This window comes from Canis aureus, chromosome 33, assembly GCF_053574225.1.
Source record: "Canis aureus isolate CA01 chromosome 33, VMU_Caureus_v.1.0, whole genome shotgun sequence".
Classification (NCBI taxonomy): domain Eukaryota; kingdom Metazoa; phylum Chordata; class Mammalia; order Carnivora; family Canidae; genus Canis; species Canis aureus.
This window is the reverse complement of record NC_135643.1, coordinates 21936809-21957622: the sequence shown is the minus strand read 5'-3', so window position 1 is coordinate 21957622 and position 20814 is coordinate 21936809. Positions and strand designations below refer to the sequence as shown.

The window sequence follows — 20814 nt, the reverse complement described above, 5'->3', positions numbered from 1 at the left end:
AATTATTTTGTACTTTCCAGAAGCAGTTGTGATTTGTTAAGCATCACATGGCTGAGCTTCCTTGGCCCATGACATATTTGGCTTAGGCCCTACATCAACTTACTTTCGCTGTAGCATGAGTAACTTTACAGAGTGCTTCTTCCAAGGTCAATGCTACCACCCATGACACACCACCCCCTTCTAGTTTTTGATTCCCGTCTCTCTTCCTGGTAACATAACAATAAAGGCGCCAGTCCAAAGCCTTATGAAAACTGGAATTAGAACTCATTTTCAAGTTTACAGGTCCTGAAGAGGTTCTGACTGCTGGTATTCTGTGGCTCATATTTCCAAGGGCTCTGACCTCTTATTAGAGAATCTGGCTTATTCTATTCTATTCAGATAGAGGATTAGTTGTATATGTATCTGGGCTCCGAAAGTGGCAGAAACAGAGAAATATGGTGTTTGAAGTAATAGAAGACAAAGGCAACTCAATAGGATGTCCATATATTTATTCCATCACACATTATTTAAAATTTACAACCAGTGGTGGGCTAGCTGAACTTCCATTGTTCACCCGTGCACATGTGCGTGTGTGTGTTCAATGGACAAAAGAGTACCTATTATCTGTTTTGAGTTTATCACTGTCAACACATACATCTGGTTTATTAATGAATATTTTAAAATGTTTAACATAGCTCTTTTACTTTGTACAAATAAAGACCATCTTTTCTTGATTTCTTATTTTAGAAGTTCAAATCCATCAGTATGAAATTCTCTTGGCCATTCTGGTTTTTGTACAGACTGTAGTCAAACAGACTAGATCCCCCACCACAAAACACTTGAATGAAAGAAAAAATAATGAATATATGAAGATGTCCCTTATAAAGGACAGTGTTCCACATTATAGTCTCAAAGAGACACAGCACAAGTAAAATCAAATGGAGTTTCTGAAGTTCATATTTCTAACTCTTACATGCTAAGTACAATATTCTTGCAGAGCAGAAGGCAGAGGGCAAAATGGCTTTCTTCTAGCAATCTGACCACATGGTCAACAGAAAGATGATGCTGTTTTAATTCTTCATGCCTTCTACCTCAATGCTTAGTAAAACAAATGAAAAAAGAGATAAATATTCCCTCTTGAAGCTGTGACAAAAGTCTTTAAAAAGTCTTATTCCCTCCCCCCACATCCTCTCAAAATAAAACAGTCTGGGTTTTTTTTCCTGATTGGGCAATATATTTGGTAGAAACAAGCCATGCAGAAAGTCTTCAAACATACTGATTGAAAATCGTTGAAACAAAATTGGGTTCTCCTGAGTGTACATGTATTTTGTATTGTATTTTATAAACAATTGTCTCTTCTAAGAACAATACTCTTCTCACTGTACCAAATGGGATTTGATAGAGGTACCAGAACACCAGGAATGTTTCTGGAAGTGTCACATATGTTGGCTCAAAATGACACTAAAGGTAGTATACTGAATAGGCCCAAATTTAATCATTTGAGGTTTTTTTCAGAGCTTTTTACAAAAATCTTAAATACGGGTAAATATGTAAACACTGTGCTCTCAGAGAGCAAGTACATAGGCATGTCACATCATATCCCTTCTGGGAAGACAGATTCAAGTGAAACCCCACCAATAAGTTTCAAAACCAACCACTAGAAGCACTCTCTGGTTCAGGGGCAAACACCACGTTGCACATCTCAGAGTTCTCTTGGTGGAGCGGGAATTCAGATCCTGCTATGAGACTTTCTTTTCTTCTCCGAGAGATGTAACCTCTGCCTGTGGACAGCCTTTCATACTTGGTCTCAAATTGCCTACATAACAACAGCAACAATAACAAAATTACACACATAATTAAAGTTACCCCACACCCCTTAGAGCCAAGCTACTGAATGTAGTACACTTGAAGCTTCTGTTTCAAAGCAATTTGAGAAAGGATGAGAGTGCCAAATACTACCGGTTTCCATTCCCATGAATGGGCTGATTGTTTTCTTCCCATTTCTTTCTACACCAACAGATATACTTCGAATGCCTGGAATATAGGAGTCCTGCCATACATTTTTCTAGAATGAAGGACCAAATTCCTCTCAGCTTTTTGGAGATGCTGTTAAGCTTTCCAGGCTTTGCTATGTCTCCCACCCCTCATTCCAGGAGCCCCACCTTGGGAGCACTCCCCTCTTGAGTAAGTAGTAGGTCCAACTGGATTTAGGCTGAGAATGCTGACAGGCAAACATTCCTAGAGCTCTGGGCCAAATGGAATGTGAAACCATTCCAGTTAGCCTGGTGAGCCTGGCGAGCCTGGCTTGGTGGTCACTGCATTTTGACCATTGGAAAGTTGATTTTTTTTTTAAATTCATTAATCGAGGTTTAATTCTAAACTAAGTTAATATAAATTGAGAATGGCTTAATATTCTGATTATAATCCACTTTTATTCTTTAAAAATATAACATACTCATATTTGTACTTATATCATCATTTATACATTTCTTATATGGATCATGAAATGTCAGTACAATAAAGAAAGTGCTCAACTTTGGTCTACTTATCAAAGGAGATAATGTAAGATATGCTTGCCATTTTAAATATATAAGTCACCTTCATGGTTAATAATGTGTGTCAGGGAGACCCCCTACAACTAATAGAAGAATCAGTGCTAGTTAGCATTCTACTTCCATGTGGTAGTATTGTTATAAATCACCATTATAAGATTCAAAGGACACAGGGTAAATGAGAAGCTGTAAGGTAGAAGAGGTGCTAGGATGCTTACTTGAACATATATTTGGCATTTGAGACACTAAGAATTCTACTGAAAGCGTTTTTTTTTTTTAATTCTAAATCCCAAACTCTCAAGCTTGAGCCAAAACTTAAACATGAACAAGTTGCCGTTGTAGGATTACCTAAAAATTGTGAATTAATTGGAGCTCTTAAACCATGGTAAATGATTGTCGGGTGTTTTGTTTTGAATGTTCTGTCCAGGAGACAGTTGTGAAGTTAACTGATAGCAAGCACACACCCACTATTTTTGCTGAAACTACACGGCAACTCTAACAGCAAATCAAATCCCTTTGTTACTTTGATAAATTCTTTCTGGACTAGAATATAATATTATCCCCAGAATCAAATGAACTAGTCCTCATATTTTCTTGGTATCCTAAAAACTGACTTTTTTTTTTAGCCTTATCAATTATTCTCTTATTTAAAGGAAATTTACGTTTCACTCTATTCTTACCATTTCTTTTTAAATTTCTGAAACTAAATGCTCAAAACTGAGTGTAAGCTCCTGGAGAACTGGGGACTATCCAGGAACAGGTCATGAGGACTGCTTCTTACCTGAATGGAACTCCATCCTTGTCCATCTGCATGCAAACCAAGAAGGGGTACTGCGAAAACTGTACCGTGGAGATAAACTCCAGACCTGTTTCTGTTTCTGCACTGATTTCCAGGCCAGCTTTCACAAAAGAGGAGTCCACAGTCATGCTGCCAATTATTGCCAGAGCCACCCTAAAGATTTAGGCAAAAAAAAAAACAAACAAACAAAAACAAAAAACAAACAAACAAAAAAACGGTTAATATCACATTTAACTAATCTGGATCAATAGCTATAATTTCACAGGGTCTGAATTCATGAATGGAAAGAAATGTGTAAAAGACTACTATATGACCTAAATGCACATGGAGTTCTGTTGGTCACCAGAGGTTGGTTAGTCCCAGGGATGAGATAGTGAAGGTCTGCCCTTGTCCCGGGCCCTCCCATAGCCTTCAATCTAGATGAGGGAATGTAGAGTCTATCAGGTACTACTGTTTGATAGGGGCATACCAAGAGCTGAGGGGAAAATGTGCCTAGAACCCAATCCTTTCAGGGAGCTGGAAATACATGAGCTAGCTTAAAACAATGTCTAAACTCACAAAGACAGCTAGCTGATATTCATAACAATTTTCTTGGTAAATATCTCTCCGTGGGCTTCTGCATTGCTATTTTAATTCCATTTCATTACTTTCTCCAAAAGGTCTCCAGAGACATAAGTCTATGGTTGCCAAGATATTTGAAAAAATACTGTGCCCACCAAAAGCTATTCCTACAGTGGGGCACGTACCATGCATGCCCAGAAGGGACAAATATGGTGGGTTCTCCAACAGTCGCCTAGAGAAATTAGGCAGATTGGGTTGACTAGGGAACATGGCTTGGATGATTATGAGGAGCATAAACAATCCCAGTAGAAGGCTTACCTCTAGGATCACTCTAATTTAATTGTAGACTTTAAATGAAACTGTGGGAAATTACTCCCCCAATTAAGCCCGAGTTCTATGCCCAGGCTTTTCTGATAAAAGGATACTATCAAAGTTTGCTGTGCAAATTAAAGTCCCTGCTGTTGTTGTCAGTATAAAAGTAGGTCAGAGGTGATATCATGTAGATCCTTGAATCCCTTACATACCTTCTAATATCTTACACTCAACAAAGGCTTAAGAGATATTTTTTAAATGAACAAATGAAAAATTGAAGATAGATTGTCTACAATGTGGATACCAGGAGATTCTTAGGGATACTGTGTCCTTTTTAAAAATCCAGATAATTTTTGATGCGGCTCTAAATGATTTCTTTCTGAAAAGAATTCATTTCCATTTAATTTGAGGAAATGTCTATCTAGAAAATACTTCAGAAAAAGGAAAAAGAAGACCAGTTCACCGGGAAACCCTAAATTATACTCCTGATCTCTCTGATGGCCTATCCTATTTCTCATTCTTTGGTTCCTTTTAGTAACACTATGAGTCACCTTTCACATTAAAATGATGTGTTTAAATTCTGATTTCTCAATTCCTTTGCCACAGGTTAATAGAAATCAAAACTTTAATTTTATCACTCCAATCTCACTTCTGTCCCACCATAGTTTTAAATATCAAAAGGTAAAAATTCATTGCACTTCCATTTCCTTTTCTTCGATTCCATGACAAACAGAAGAATAATTCTTTTGATTATCACACTGGTTCAGAAACATTGTCTTATGCTCAAAATAAAACACTCCATTTGATTGGACATGAACATTACAAAAACTAAAGGAGAAAATTTTCTTTAGAAAAATGAACGCTAATGAAAAAACTTAAGGACTCCTAATGTTTAAGACTACGATTCTTCACAAAAGTGACCACTTTTTTATTTTTCTCCACTGAAGACAGCAAAGGAGGAAAGATTTAAAATCTCAACAAGAGTGATAAACTAAAAAGTTTACTTTGGAGTCATATTTTCTGACAGTATTGTCAACTACTGAAGTGGAATACAAGAAAGGATGAATTTCTCTTCCACAGGGCATGCTGGCTGTGGATGTCTTTAAAAGCGTGATAATTCTTGGCTGAGTTGATCAGATAACTGGCCTGCTCAAGAGAAGCTATGGAAAGAATGACTTCCCATGGTTTCTTCCTACTCTGTGATTTAATGATTACAAATAGAAAACATAGGTTTTGAAAAGTCAGAGAGCTAAACAATTCCAGAAGCATCTCTGCAGTTCATTGCATAGAATATTATACACATGCTTACCGATTTTTCACCCGGGTTTTAGACTCACGATACCAGAGGCTAAACTCCATTGCACCTGAAATGTCAATAGCTAGACCACCCTGGACATCCATATTGGCCTTTAGTCCAGATTGCAACTGAAGCTCCTAGAAGCAAAAATACATAACAGTAGTAATAATAAAAATAAATAAATTTAGCCAACTCCTTTCCAAAGGCACATTCAGTCTCCTGCTATAGATAATACCATTTGAGTTGTGCTAATGTTGGAGTCTTCCTCTAGGCTTGGAAACACATTGTTCTAACCTTGATTACTGGAAGTAAACTGTTGATTCGCTCAAGTATTTAGTCAATTACAATACGAGAAAAGCGAAGTGCCAGTTGAGATGGGTGAGATTTTTTTTCCAATCATTGCCTCTCTTTGAGAGAGGCAAAGGTTTTCAGAGTATTGTCCCCTTTGGAACAACATCAACATACTAGGAACTTGTTAGAAATTCAAGTCTCCTACCTACTGCATTACAAACTCAGAGAATGGGGCCCAGCAATCTGTGTTTTAACAAGCCCTCATGTGATTCCGATGTACCTAAATTTGAGAACCACCTGACTGGGGAAACTGAAGGCATCTTCACCAGAAATCCAGCTGTGGCTCTGGGATGGGGGGGAGGAGTTGGGCTGGATGATCTCTCGTGTCCTTCAGCACTTCTCTGGTTATGTGCTGTGTCAAATATAGACAACTGCATCCTGCTGGCAAATGAAAGGCAGAATAAAAACTGCCGGTGCACTGTACAAGTTCTAGGGATTGCCTAGATAAAACTAGGAAAGGAAGGTACAACAATTTAACTCAGCCTTTACACCTTGCTGTTTGACATTTGGAATGACATCAAATAAACAAACAAGTCCAACATGAACTCAACAGTATTTTCCAGAGGGACTCATTTACAAACATAGTCTATCCTGAGCCATTTTGCAATTATCCAAAACCCATTGTTTTGTGTTGTCTGTCAGCAGTTAGCCATTAAGTCTTGCATTTTCTGAGTGCATTAGCTGGGGTGATGTTGGCTGAAAAGTTCTTCAGTTGGATTGCAATCAGATTACCTGGGGACAGTGTTGGAAATGATAATGGCTCTGGGAAAAAAAAAAAAAAAGGCTTTCTATCCTTAATTTTGATATCCCTCCAAAGATCTTAGGTTCATGATAAGTGGCAGCATGACTAAATCCCTTATATAACTGCCCTACTCAGACCAAACAAGCCATGCTTTCACCAACTATAAATGCCATGATTTTGCTTTCTAGAAAGGATCATATTGATCTCCCTGAATTCTCTCCACTTTCCAAAATATGTGGCAAGAAATCTCAGTCAAAGGCCTTGGTTTATCACCAAGTATACCAAAAAAGTCTCACTGTGGCATAAAGCTACTTTCAGTCAATTTTGTACCATAATTGTGATTTTTCCTAAATGAATCCTACTGTGTACCTTATCGCAGAGGTATTTCCTTCTGGGGCACCTGGGTGGCCCAGTCAGTCAAGCATCCAACTCTTGATTTCAGCTCATGATCTCAGTGTCATGAGCTTGAGCTCTGCACTGAGTGTGGAGCCTGCTTAAGATTCTCTCTCTCCCTCTCCCCCTCTGCCCCCTCAACCTCACACATTCTCACTCACATGTGCATGTGTGCACTTGTATCTCTCTCTCTCCCTCCCTCTCTAAAAAAAAAAAAAATGAAGTATTCCTTTCTTTGGAATTTCTCCTCTCTTCTCAATTTGAAAACTATAATCCCATTAGTCTACCCAACCAAAAAAAGGTCTTTGATGTAAACTTTGGCTTTCCCACTGGCCGTACGATAGGTAGAAGTCAAAACACACCAGGTGCCATGAAAAAAAGTTATTTCACAGCTTTTAGATAATGCCTTTTGTGGGGAGAGAGCATTTTCATTGCAGTCTGGGTTTTAAGGAGTGCCTTGGTTTTCTGGGAAGATTCCATTTCTGTCATGCAAAGGGACCATGGAAGAACTCTTATGTATAATCACAGAGGAATTTTCTTGAGCTCCCATAGAAGGACAGAGCACTGACCCTTGTAAGAGGACAGACCACTCTTCCTTGTGAAAGGGACTAAGCAAGGGATGCTTGGGTGGCTCAGCAGTTGACCATCTGCCTTCAGCACAGAGCGCGTGATCCTTGGGTTCCAGGTACAAGTCCCACATTGGGCTCCCCTCTAGGAGCCTGCTTCACCCTCTCTCTCTGTGTCCCTCATGAACAAATAAATAAAATCTTAAAAAAAAAAAAAAAAAAACAAGAAAGGGACTAAGCCACATAGTGCAGTGGTTCTAATTTTTAAGGGTATAAAATAAGTGGAACTAAGAGTTTGAGTACCTACTGTGTCTCCAAAGCTCGACATTTGGTATCTCTTTCAATTCCCATACTAAATCTTCCATGGTAAGCATTATATCTGAAGATTGAAAAGGAAATCAGGCCTGGTAGCCACACATGGAGACAGAATGAATACCCAGCTGTCTCTAGGGAGGATACTTTTCTATTACCACACATGACTATCACAAATCAGAACTGTCTTTTGTCTCCTGGTGTGCAAGAAAGCATGTTCTGAGAAATATCATAAGAAAGATCATAGGCTTATGTCCTTGTTTGACCCAGATGCATGTTTATTTAAACTATTACCTATGACCTACAGGAACAAGATACTAAAGCTTTACATTTGTAGCTAGTGTGACCTCTTGATCTTGTACCTTTGATCCCAAAGGTGTCTCTTATAGTTCAAACACGGATATTTTGACAAATTATCCCATTGCTTCCATTCAGGAGAATATGTTCTTTGCTGGCTAAAGAGGATCTCCCTTTTAAGCTGACTTTATCAGACATCCTTCTCTGAAGAGTAATCCAATTAGCCGAAAAGAGAGAGCGAGAGTAGGCACCGAGTAATTCCATCTGCCTTGGTGGCTGTGACAGGCTATCCACTGCCAAAATTTCCTTCAATGTCAGCACTTGACCTAGAGTGGTATGTGCCTCTGAAGCTGGGATGGCATTACTGGGTTGCTCTGCAGAACCAGGGAGCCTCAAACAGCTTATTTGTATAGTAACCCCTGATCTGCCAAATGTTCCAATAGGAAACACACAAACTTCGGGTTAAATTTTAATAGCCATGGGGTGATCTTTGCCTTAGAATACATCTTAGATGCCCTCTCTTAATGAAAAGAAGAACTTTACAAGATAATCTAGATCAGGGGTTGGCAAACTATGAGCCTTCAGGCTAATCTAACCTGCTTGCTGGACAGAGTAGGAGAGAGCCCTAAGAATAAAATGTTGGAGAACGGCCACATTCATTTGCTAATATACTGCTGAGAGCTGTTTTCACTCTATAGTGGCAGAGTTGAGTAGTTGCAATAGAGACCATATGTCCCACAAAACCTAAAATATTTGCTTTCTGCCCTTTACGTAAAAAGTCTGAAGAGCCTGATCTAGATTACTGTGTTTTCATGAAGTTTTACAGCTCAATTCTGACCATCAGAGATTGCTCATAGGTAGCTGAGCACACACAGGTGGAGTTGAACCATCATTATTCCCATGTCTTAAAATGTAGATCACTTCCTCAGCACTCTATGGCTTCTTCAGAGATGTTTTTCATTAAGAATTCATCTCCCCTTAGGGGTGCCAGAGTGGGCTCAGTCTATTAAGAGCCCAACTCTTGATTTCAGCTCAGGTCATGATCTCAGGGTTGTGGGATTGAGCCCACATCAGCTTCTGTGCTGGGCATGGAGCCTGCTTAGGCTTCTTTCTCCCTCTCCCTCTGCGCCAACCCCACACCACATGCACGCATGGACTCTCTCTCTCTCAAAAAAAAAAATTCATCTCCTTAAAGTTAATACTGCAATGGATATATGCAATGCAATGCAAAATTCTTATATAATTTACTATTTTTTCATATGTGACTTTGAGGATTAAGGGATACGACACGTACAACTGGTTGTCCTTGTCTTCATTCATACTAACTGAAACACAGGCTTATTCAGGGTGACACGGCACCCATTGAAAAACTACGTTTACCAGTTTTCCTTGCACCTAGAGATATCCATATGACACAGTTTTGATGAACAACAAAAGGGCTTAGGTTATTGTCTCCATAATTTCTTGTTTCTGTTAGCATTAGTCCTCTTCTCTTCTCTTCTCTTCTCTTCTCTTCTCTTCTCTTCTCTTCTCTTCTCTTCTCTTCTCTCTCTTCTCTCAGTTTTATTGAAATACATATAATCTTATTACTCATATTATATTGACTATTTTCTCTTTTGCCTCAATGTGAGGAGGTGACTTCACCAGCTAACAAAGATGAAAGAAAACTCTGCTTGCCTATAACAAAGGAGAGAAGGAGAAAGGCCAGCAATACCAACTGGGCGAGTGCTTAGAATGTGACCTGTAGATGGGTGGAACCTTGTCCTGTATCCTCCAAGCATTGAGCACATTTCAAATGTGCCTGGAACACGTTAGGGATTCAATAAATACCTGCAGAATGAATAGATTACCTGAGAATGATCTGTCAGCAGAATGAGTCCCTTCACCACACTAACAGGGTCACCAGAGGCTGACAGCATTTTGGACATCAAATCACTGTATCCGTTGAAAAAAGTGACAGGTCTGAGCTGAACATCAAAGAGGATGGCTGACATGCCAGCATAGGAGTCAAGGTTCTCCTCCCCCTCATCAGGAGTAGCTGCAATCAAGCCCTCCAGACCTTGTGCTTCAATGACCACCTGTGAAAAAATGGAGATGACAGTCATGACAGAAGCTCCCTGCCTGTTCTGTCAGTGATGGTGAGGCTTCTGAACTATTGCTAGAACTTTCCTCAGGGTCAAAAAGTCAGATATCTGCAGCAGCTAGGCAAACAAAAACAAAACAAAAATAGGAAACCAACTCTATGCCTGAACAGAAGGTGAATTTATTTTCTTCATTTAATCCTTAAAACCTTTTATCCATTTTGTAGGTGAGGCAAAACCAAAAACCAAAAAACTCAAATGGCCGAGGCAGAACTCAAGCCCCTTCTGTCTGACTACCATGGCCAAGAGCTTTCCATTGTATGATGTCACTCTCGAGACCCTTAATCCCTCTAGGACTGTCACACATAATGAATCAGCTGTCCTTCAGAGCCCCTAAAAGGAGATGGAGAAATATTGGGATAGTGGCCATAAGGCGGCTGTTACAAGAAGGCGTGGAACATGCTAAGCCATGACTCAACACCTTTCCTGTCAAACTTTTCTCTCAAGCTGAAAGAAGAGATGATGGGGGCTCATATCAAGATCTCTCCCATAAATAGGAATCCTATATATTCTCTGTCCTCCATACCCAGCCCTGTAACCACTGGGTGTTTGACATTTCCGAGTGCATATCAGCAAACAGATGGTGATTCCTCAGGCAGAAGGACATAGTATTCTGACTGGAGTCTCATCATTGGGAATAGTAATATGATATTGATAAGAACTCAAGTTTGTGTAGTATTGGATCATTTTTAAAGCTAAATGAGCTTAATGAGAAGGTTATAATTTGAAATGCATAAAAACTAAAAATAAAGTATGTTTTGTAATTAGGAAGTCTTTATAGACTGTAATGAAATTTTGGATAAAAATAAAGAGATGGAATTCAGCCAGTTGTCAAATGCCTCCACTTTATTCTTTTCTCTCCTAGTGGTACTTAAAAATGTAGATGGACTCTTTAGAGAGTCAAAGTTTTTATTATGAGGAATCAACCCCCCTTTCCTAGAAACATCTAGAGAAGGAAAATATATTCCAGGGTTAGGTAAGTGGAGCCTGAAGGAATATATCTATGAATAAAAATAAAATATTTTTTAAAGCGTAAGTAAAATATATTAGCACAATTTCAATTTTGTGAATAGGTTTGCCTTTGAAATGACAAATGGATATTTGGCAAGTCCACTAAATCAAGTCACTTAGGTTTCAAGTACATACTTGAAACTCTCTGGGGTTATAAACCATATATAGCACCCTGCAGATGATGGAATCATGAGCAACTTAAAATAGAAGCCACCATTAGCTTACACATTCTATAGTGTTACCATCAGTATGTATTTTATTCTCTTTGGACTAATTTTTTATATACTTCATTAGGCAAAACTAATGGAAAATGAGTTACCTGGCTACTGTGAAGATGAGACTTCCCAATGTACTGAAAGATGTTCAGGTTACTTCTCCTTAGAATGCCAGAACCAGAGTAAAGAATGTCAAGGCTGTAAGTAGATGCCAAATGGGGAGCACCTAATGACAAAGCAAAACAAAATAAAACAAACCCCCCTGTGATTTAGTAACAGTTCTAGCAATACCAACTTGGGGAAGGGCAGAGTCCAGGGAGAACCCCTTTCTGGGTGACATACGTGTTATGTAGCCAGTATAGGCAGAAGAGGATCCACTCTTGGAGAAACGGTCGTAATTATGAGCAAGCATATCCTTCAGAACTCGACGGACCATTTTGCTGTAACACAGAAAAGGAAAAAGCTGCACATTCATTGTAATGGCTGCTTCCCATATCAGATTTGGAAAAAAAACAAATCCTCACTGGAAAAAAGAGGGGGCCAAATTTTCCTCATGCCGCTCCAAGACCGGGGAGGTGCCAGCTGGAGTACCAGCATTAGGATTAGGGCTTTCCCTTTCATTCCTCAGATATTTGAAATTCGGGTTGGTATCAAAATGACAGCAAGGCGAGGACACCCAGCTATGAAAGGCTTAAACCAACTGATGACACACCTCAGGAGTGGAAAACACATGTTCTATGAATCATCATGGTTCTATTGTTAAATAGTATATACTTTCAAGGAAAACTGTACCAAACTGGGGGGGAGGAGTTGCCCAATGTTTCTTTAAACATTTTCCTATGCCTTCTGATGTTATCATTGGCTGATGATATGTTACAGTTCATTTCCAAGAATTTTTCTACTTATGGAGTTTTTAATTAAAGAGATATCTCAGTAAAACACATATATGAAAGATTATCTCCTCTAAAGTAAGTCCTCAACCTTACCCCACGCCTCTGTCTTGCCTACCATCTAAGGAGTGTTGTGATCTTTCCAATCTTAACTATTTAACACTAATCATATCAGTAATAATAACATTATGATAATACCACAAAACATATCAAAATAATCAACTAAAGAAATCTGGATCTAAATCTGAGGTAGAAAATTATTGAGGGGAGGGAATGGTTACCCTATTGGTACCCCCCAACACAATATGACTAAGTTATATTAGCCTGAAGAAAAAAGGATAAGGAGGTCATGATCGCTATCTTCAAATATTCAAAGGGCCTGCATATGGATGAATGATTAGACCTGCTCAGTCTGCTCCAGAGATTGGGGCAAATAGGGCCAAAAGGAAGTTTTCAGTTACACAAAGAAGAACTAAGTGATAGTCTCTGAATAATGATACAAGTTCCCTCAGAAGAGGTGAACCCCCCACCCCTGGACAGGTGGAAGCAAAAATTAGACTCCACCTGCCAGAAGACTAGACCCCCCCACCCCGACACTGAAGAGAGATACCAAGCAAAGTGGCCTGTAATGTCCTTTCCAACTCTAACCATTCTGGCCCTGAGACTCTGACTTGCAGTGTTTGTGACAAACAAAAAGATAGAAGTCAAATCCATTCTACTTGGAATACATGTCTACTGGCAGACTTTGCTTCTTCCTCCCTCACTCATCTGTTCCTTCTTCCTTATCTGTCCTGCTCTTTTCTACCTGTCTCAGTCTTCCCACACCCTCTTCTTCTACTGCCTTTAATTTTTTTCCCCTTTCTCTTCATCTATTTTCCAACCTCCCCCATGTCTGTTTTCCTTTTCAACTAGAAACACTCAAATTGGACCGTTCCTGGGGATCCTGCTGTGCAAGGATCAGTAACTTGACTGATAACTCAGAGGGGGTGGGTGGGTAGAAATTTCTTTTCCAGCCCTCTCATTTAGGTGAGAAAGTACAGAGAGCTCTGGGGAAACCTCCCTTTGAAGGGAGACATCAGTGAATTCAGAAGAAGAAACCTGGGGACTGGAAGGAAGATGAATCCAGTAAGAGTTCTGAGAGCGATGAAGTCTGCTGATCCCGCTCTTCATACCTTGCATAGTCCCAAAATGTGAGCCATGCCTGAGGTTTTTAACTTAAATGGTAGATTCATTTGATCTGTGATAGACAAGGCTTCAATGTTAGATCACTAACATTTGAAAAGCTAACAGTGAAGACCATTTGGTGAGAATTTATATCACTTTGTTGTGCTATTGATAAAAATCATCCTATTAAAAATGTAGTTGGGTTCTGGGACACTACAAACTAAATATACATTGGCAATATATATTTATAAGACTAAATAGGAGACCTAAAGTAAAAATCATACCCTGGGTTTCAAATCATAGTGCCAAAATGAAGTATCTGGCCTGCTAAATAGTTCTCATGGGAGATTTGGCAAACTCTGGTTTTATGTAACATAACCTAGCATAATGACCACATCATTATTATTAGCTACATGTGTGCTACACCAATATACAAACAAGCTTGAGCAAATAAAATAAAAAAGCTTGTTTAAATAAACAGAGAGGCAGGTGCACTCTATCATACCTTGCAGGAGTTTCAAAACGTAGGATGTCCTGAACAACAGCGAGCATGTATTTATTCATTTCTTTGGGAAGCTCCCCAATAGAGAGCAGAATGTTTTTGACTTCCATGTAGGACGGATTGTTATTTAAAATGATAGTGGCTGCAGTCGTGCGTACAGTCTTTTCATGAACTTTACGATTCTGGTGGTATATCCTGTTCAAAGTCTTCTTTACCTGTTCAAAAGATGTCCAAAATAGTGCACATCTAGATGTTTTAAATTGGTATTGTGAGGACTAGTTTGTGCTCTAAAAAAATATGTGTGTATTCTTATATTTTCCAAGGTTCTTTACAATTAGTTTGGGGCCAAAATTCTGGCCAATGGGCCATGAACAGAATTGCTGTGGGTAACTTCTTATGGGACCAAGATGCTTAAGAGCTGCTTCTCCCTCTCTTTTTACTACAACGGTAGTAAACTTAGAGCCACATTTCCCATTACCTACATGAGGCATGGCATGAATGGGAAACAAATTTCTAATAAGCTGAGATTTTTTTTAAGCTCACTTGTTATTGCAGCGTATCATGATGTTACCTAACTAATAATGATTTTTAAAGAGAATACTGCCACATGTCAATGGGGCTCTGGGGAGAGTAGGCTATATTAAGTGATATTTCCTTCCATGAAGTCCTTCATGGTCTTCCTTTACCCTTTTTTTTTTAATTAATAAACCTGATTTTTTTAGAGCACTTTTAGGCTCACAGCAAAACTGAGCTGAAAGTACAGAGAGTTCCTATATGTCCCTTGCTTCCAGACTCCCCCCTGCCCAACACACATGCAACCTCCCCCTCTAGCAACATCCTGCAGCACAGTGGTACATTTGTTACATTTGATAAACCTATACTGACACACCATTGTCACCCAAAGTCCACAGGCTACATTGGGGAATGCTTTTAACAAAATATTGACACCAAAGAAAATCTGCCAAAATAATTTCTGGGGACTGGAAGGACTGGAATTTTGTTGGCTACTAGCCTCGCCTAACAATATGTGGTATGGGGGGTTCTGACCTAGGCATTTATAAGCAGTCATTTCAATTCCACTTCCCTCTTCTCTTTCCTATCTCCCCCAAATGTTGGCCTTGTTCTCAAGTATATAGAAGTTAAATAACTCACCTGAGCACAAACAACTGGGAAAAAAATAGACAGAATTTATATGTAGGTCTGTCTGTCTCAAAAGCCCTGACCCTCGCCATGATGCTTTGCAGCCCACCAACTTTGACACAAAAGTAGTGGGAAGGTGCTCAGCTGCAAACTGGAAATATTCTCAGCAGGCAGCTTATCTTGAGATTTATAAACTTTTCTGCTCTAACAGAAGTTTAACTTAGATGGCTTCCTGAAAATGTAGCTATAGGAAACAACACACATAATACTTAAGCCAGGATATTTCAGTGTTAAATTTAAGAGCATCTTAAAGCTTACGGAAGTAAAGGTATTTCTGGAAAGAATTTGTTTCTTAAAATAAGAGGATGTGCTTCAATATTTTGCTTCGGGATATAGGACATTATCTATTCAAATGTAAGGCTGCTTCAGAATAGCCTTAAATTCAATTTAATAGTTATTTCTAAACAGGAAAGAGATGGTTCATTTGGGGAAGAAAATAGGGTGACTTCAGAGAACTTTGCATTTGACTCAAGTTTAGACATCCTTCTTTTCCTTTTGTGAATGTTGCAAATACTCTTGGGGCACTTACCTCATCAGTTATGAAATGCACATCGTATCTCTGGAGAGTGGTGGTAGCGAGGTGGCTGACAGGCCCTTCTGCCTCTGCATATTTCAGAAGGAGTGGGATGCCTTCCGGAAGCAGAGCATTCTTCAGTGCCAGCAGGTACATCATGGTGTCCTCTTTTTTCTCTGTTCTTTCAAGTCCTCCCAGGATTAACTTCTTGGCTTCTATCACTGCCTAAAAGAATCACACACTACCTCAGACATACATATAATAATACATTAAATAAGTCTTGGACAATACTGGCTTCACTGTTGGGGCCAAGAAAACAACCTAAATTGTTAGAAAGTTTTGCAGTGGTTGACTGAGATACACAATGAAAATGAACAAGTATACTTGATAAAGGTGTGTTTTTTCAAAAATCCATATATAAACATATTCTTAAGGAACAATGAGTGCAATTAATAAGATACATTTTCTTTTGAACACATTCTGAATGTATAAAATTATTTTTAAAATTCTCTTGTAATTGATTACTCATTGAACTGCCCACTCATTGAATTTCTAAAGCAAAAATTAGATGGCACCTTTGTGACACCACACACTTTTTCTTAAGTAACAATTTGATGAAAGTACTTAGACCTTGACCATACGGTCTTGTTCTAAATGTTTAAATTTGGAATCAAGTGCTTGTTTCCGCTTAAATCCAAATTTGATTAATGCTGCCATACAGTTCAGGAAATATTTCTTAAATGCCTTCTATGTGACAGATATTTTGATAGGTACTTTTCAAATATGCTCTTTAATCAAAAAGGCCCCCTTTTCTGGCCTAGAATAAAAAAAGAATTGAGTATAAGTTAACAGTTTAATGGAAAAGCAAATTATAAAATAGGGACACCTGGTTTCTGGTCTTTGCTACTACATTTTTTTAGGGGCTTCAGTTTCATCTTTAAAGATTCCTAGGATCTGATTCATTTATAGGATTTGCAAATTCTGAAATTAGGCAGCAGGTATACACACACACACACACACACATATACACATAGTAGAGGGGAGAGAGAGAGAGAGAGAGGGAGAAAGATAGGGGTGGGGGAAGATATAAAGGTCTCCAATAGAAGGAAAGATACTAAATTTCATGTGTAACCAGAGAAATGCCATTTTACAACTATCAGACTGATTAAAAGATACAGAAGTTTGATAATATACTTTCCCACTGAGGCTATGGGGAAGTAGGTATTCTCGTGCATTATTGGTGAAAACATAAAATGGTACAATTCCTAAAGAAGATAATTTGGCAAAAGCTAACATATCTGCATTTTGTTCCAGCAACCCTAGCCCTGAGGCTCCATCTCCAACAATAAGAAAAAATATGCCTAAGATTATTCATCTCAGCATTATTTGTAATTGTAAAATGGCAGAAATCACCTCGTGACCATATGCAAGAGATGCTTGAATACATGGTATATAGTACCAGTATATATATAGTGTATATAGAATGCTGTATTTTTATGAAAGAAAAAAAATATGTGTGTACATCTGCTTACTGTCACAAGAAGAAACACAGGAAGAGAAACCAACAACTAAGGACATCAAGTATGTGGAGGAGGCAGGTGAGAATGGGTAGAAGGGCTAGGAAAGGAAATAGGATCCCTTTGAGAATGCTTTTAAAAGGTAGTTTTGACTTTTGAACCATGTTATTATTTCACATATTCAAGAAATAAAATTAAATCAACAAGGATGGAAGATCGCCAAAATTGAATTCAAACAGAAACAAACATAAGTGTATATCAAACTGCTAACATCATTAAACAGAAGAGAATAACAAAGACTTGATGCAAGAGACTTCTGAATATAGAGCTCTGGCTGTACCCATTTAGTGGATTATATTCTAAGAACAAAAAGAACTGTGATGGTCTTAAACTTTATTTAGTCTGACTTTTGTAGCAATACTGGTATAGCAATTCCCAAACTATTTCATGTGTGTTATAGGAATGAGCAAATGAATCAATATATTGATGTTCTTGAACATCAAGATTCTCGCTGTAGAAGGAAGACAAACACATGGAATGGGAGGAAAGAAGCTTGTCGCATTGGGTTGGAATTAAAGATAGCAGTATGAGCTCGCCACATAATAAATATAGATATATATATTTTGTCCACCATAAGGGCCTAGATGTAATAGCACTCAAGTAATGTGAAGTAAAAGGGATTAAGGGATAAAATGCCAGATGTCTCCAACCCACTCTCACCTGGTTCAGTCAAAATACAAATAAAATGAGATAAATCAGAATGAGATACTAGAAATATGCAAGATGTTAAAAATTGGCAAACCTAGGTGAAGGATACATAGAGTTTCAAGGAATTATGCTATTCTCACCACTTTTCTGTAGGTTTGAATTTTTTCAAATACAAATTTGAGGAGAAATGAAATTAAGGTGGAAGGAGGTCAAAATGTAGGCAAAAAAACTAATAAGAAAAAGAAATAGGAGGCTTTGTATTCAGTGAGTAAACTTGTCTGGCTGTCACAGGGCAGGTGAGAGTTTTCATATTAGTAAATGCTGAAAAACTTCAGCAATCGACAGGATAGCAGATAACTTCAGGGCAGTAAAAGTATTGTATGTCCTGTAGATACCCTAAATTTTTCCTGAGAGGCTAGAGGTAGATAGATATTCCATCACAGAAGGTTGAAAAGCAAACGTCAACATTTACAACAGTCCATCACGTGGCTAATTATCTTCAAAGATACATTTTTTAAAAAGTTGCCCCAAAACATTAACAAATTGAATGACAGTGGTAGTGGATAGTTTTAAGCTACCTATAAGATAACTTTTACGATTTGATGAGAATTTGGCTATCCCATTTTCAGCAAAACTTTACCTTTAATCCTTTGTTTGGTTTCCTTCTCATGCTACATTCTATTCTCTCCCAAGGTTGCAGCCACTCTGTTCCTGGCCCTAACTCCTCTTCTGGGCTGCAGGGCGCTATGGCCATCTGTCTTTTGGACATCTCAACTTGGCAGCCCAGAGGATTTCAAACTTAACATGGCCAAATCCATAGTTCCACCTTCCTCCCACCCCCAAACTAAGTTCTATAAACTGTTTAAGTGGATAACATCACCACACCTAGTATCCTACCCTGGAAGCATATTAGTCACCCAACTTCTTAGCCTCTTTCATACTCCCCCACTCCCTAGCCCATCAGTCACTGTGTAGTATTAACTCTACCTCCTTAATGACGCTTGAATCTGTCTCATTCTCTCAACCCTACTGCTTCTCTGTTAATTCAGACCTTTACTAATTCTTGCCCAGTTGTTGCAAATGTTTCCAATCAGTTCTCACTGGCTCTAATCTGGTCAACTGCCAGTCCATACACTCTGTTTCTTTACAAATAAAAAAATATCTGAGCATCTCATTCATCTGCCTAAAAACTAACTGTTTTCCCCTCCTTCTACGGAATGAAGGCCAGACTTGTGAGCTTCTCATTAATAAAGATCCAACTTCTTTTCTCTTTTCTCTCTTCCCTTCTTTCTTGCAGCTATACTCTCACCTATCTGACTCACAAATATGAATACATTGTGCTCCAGCTCCACAGAATTTCTCACTGCTTTCAGCATACCAGACCTATTTTGACTTTGGACCTTTTCATGTATTGTTGTATTTCTCCTACAATGTCCTTCATTCCATACTATCATCTCTTTACCTAAAAAATTCTTCTAGACTAAGCTCAAATATCCCTATTTTGGTGAAACCTTCCCCAGTACCTCCAAACAGAATAGTTTGCTATATGTCCTGTATTCTCAGAGCACTTTGCTTATATTTCAATATGATTTTTGCTTGTATTTGACACATGGACTGGGAGTTCTTTGAGGATGGTTTTTTAATGCATCTTTATCTTATGCATTTTATGCATCTTTATATTAAAGGATTAATATCATACCTAGCACAAAGTAGATGCTCATTAAATATTGCTGAATGGATATTTTCATATATGAGTTTTGTCTTTAGCCAAAATATTTGACATATGATTACTGAAATAAATTGGCTACTCAAATAATTATGGAAATTGAAAAATATGAGAAGTCATATGACTTTGATGTCATAGAAATAGTACAAATTTGATCTCTGCCAGAACTCACTAGGATGATATTCAAACATTTTCATTGCCATTTCTTTTTTTAGTATTCTTTTTCATACTTAGTTTACATTCTAGTTATGGGTTGCCTCTTTCAGCACTATTTCAAGAATGTTCTCCCTGTTATTTTTAAGGGCAAGCACTCAGCAGGAAAAATAATATAGTGGTGTCCTTTTTGAGAGAGAAGAAAAATGCTGACTAGAAGCTGGCTGTGTAATAAATGTGGGCCAGAAAAAAAAGACTTTTTATATATTTAGTATCTTTAACTTATTTGCATTATAGAAAGATAGGCTTTGTTGGATATTAATCCATTTGGGTTTCCTATATCTAGTTAAGCCTACAAAGTGAGTTTTTGGTTTTTTATGAGAAAAAATGTTAAAATTGATAGTCCACTCAAGCAAATGGAGAAGCTTCGAGCAAATGAAATTAAAAACAAAATGTAAAGTTCTGGGTAATCAGAAGTAACTAAATTCCTTCCATCAAAACTCAAAACTGCAAACCACACTTCTTATAAAGTTCTTCTCAGGGCGCCTCAGTTGGTTAAATACCTGACTCTTGGTCTGCTCAGTTCATGATCTCAGGGTTGGGAGATCTAGCCTTGCATAGGAAACTGAGCTCGGTGAAGAGTCTGCTTGGGATTCTCTCTCCTCCCTTTGCACCTCCTGCTTATGCTCTCTTTCTCTCTAAAATAAATAAATAAACCTTAAAAAAATCTTCTCCTCTAGGAGATAGTCCTAGAGTCTAATATTTTTTTTAAAAAAATGAAATAGAAGGAAAAATGAATAACTGAATTATAAAGTATGTTAGATGACAATAATTGCTAGGAAATAGGGAAAGTGGAGTAGGGTAAGAGAGATTAGGAGTGCCAATGATAGGCAGCTCAGTGTGTATGACATA

The 20814-nt window shown here is 38.3% G+C and overlaps 1 protein-coding gene across 3 annotated transcripts in view; it reads right to left on the bottom strand.

The window, feature by feature from the left end:
• Positions 1–471: 471 nt before the first annotated feature.
• The window catches only part of MTTP (microsomal triglyceride transfer protein), a 56572-nt gene continuing 36229 nt past the window's right edge, over positions 472–20814 (bottom strand). For all 3 annotated transcript variants that reach the window (XM_077882098.1, XM_077882097.1, XM_077882096.1), the window contains exons 11-18: positions 15814–16023; positions 14088–14299; positions 11871–11968; positions 11633–11754; positions 10012–10239; positions 5513–5637; positions 3313–3483; positions 472–1795 (exon numbers count right to left, since the gene is read on the bottom strand). In XM_077882098.1, coding sequence (XP_077738224.1) covers positions 1624–1795; positions 3313–3483; positions 5513–5637; positions 10012–10239; positions 11633–11754; positions 11871–11968; positions 14088–14299; positions 15814–16023 — 1338 coding nt within the window. In that variant the 3' untranslated portion in view covers positions 472–1623. The remainder of the gene's footprint in view (positions 1796–3312; positions 3484–5512; positions 5638–10011; positions 10240–11632; positions 11755–11870; positions 11969–14087; positions 14300–15813; positions 16024–20814) is intronic.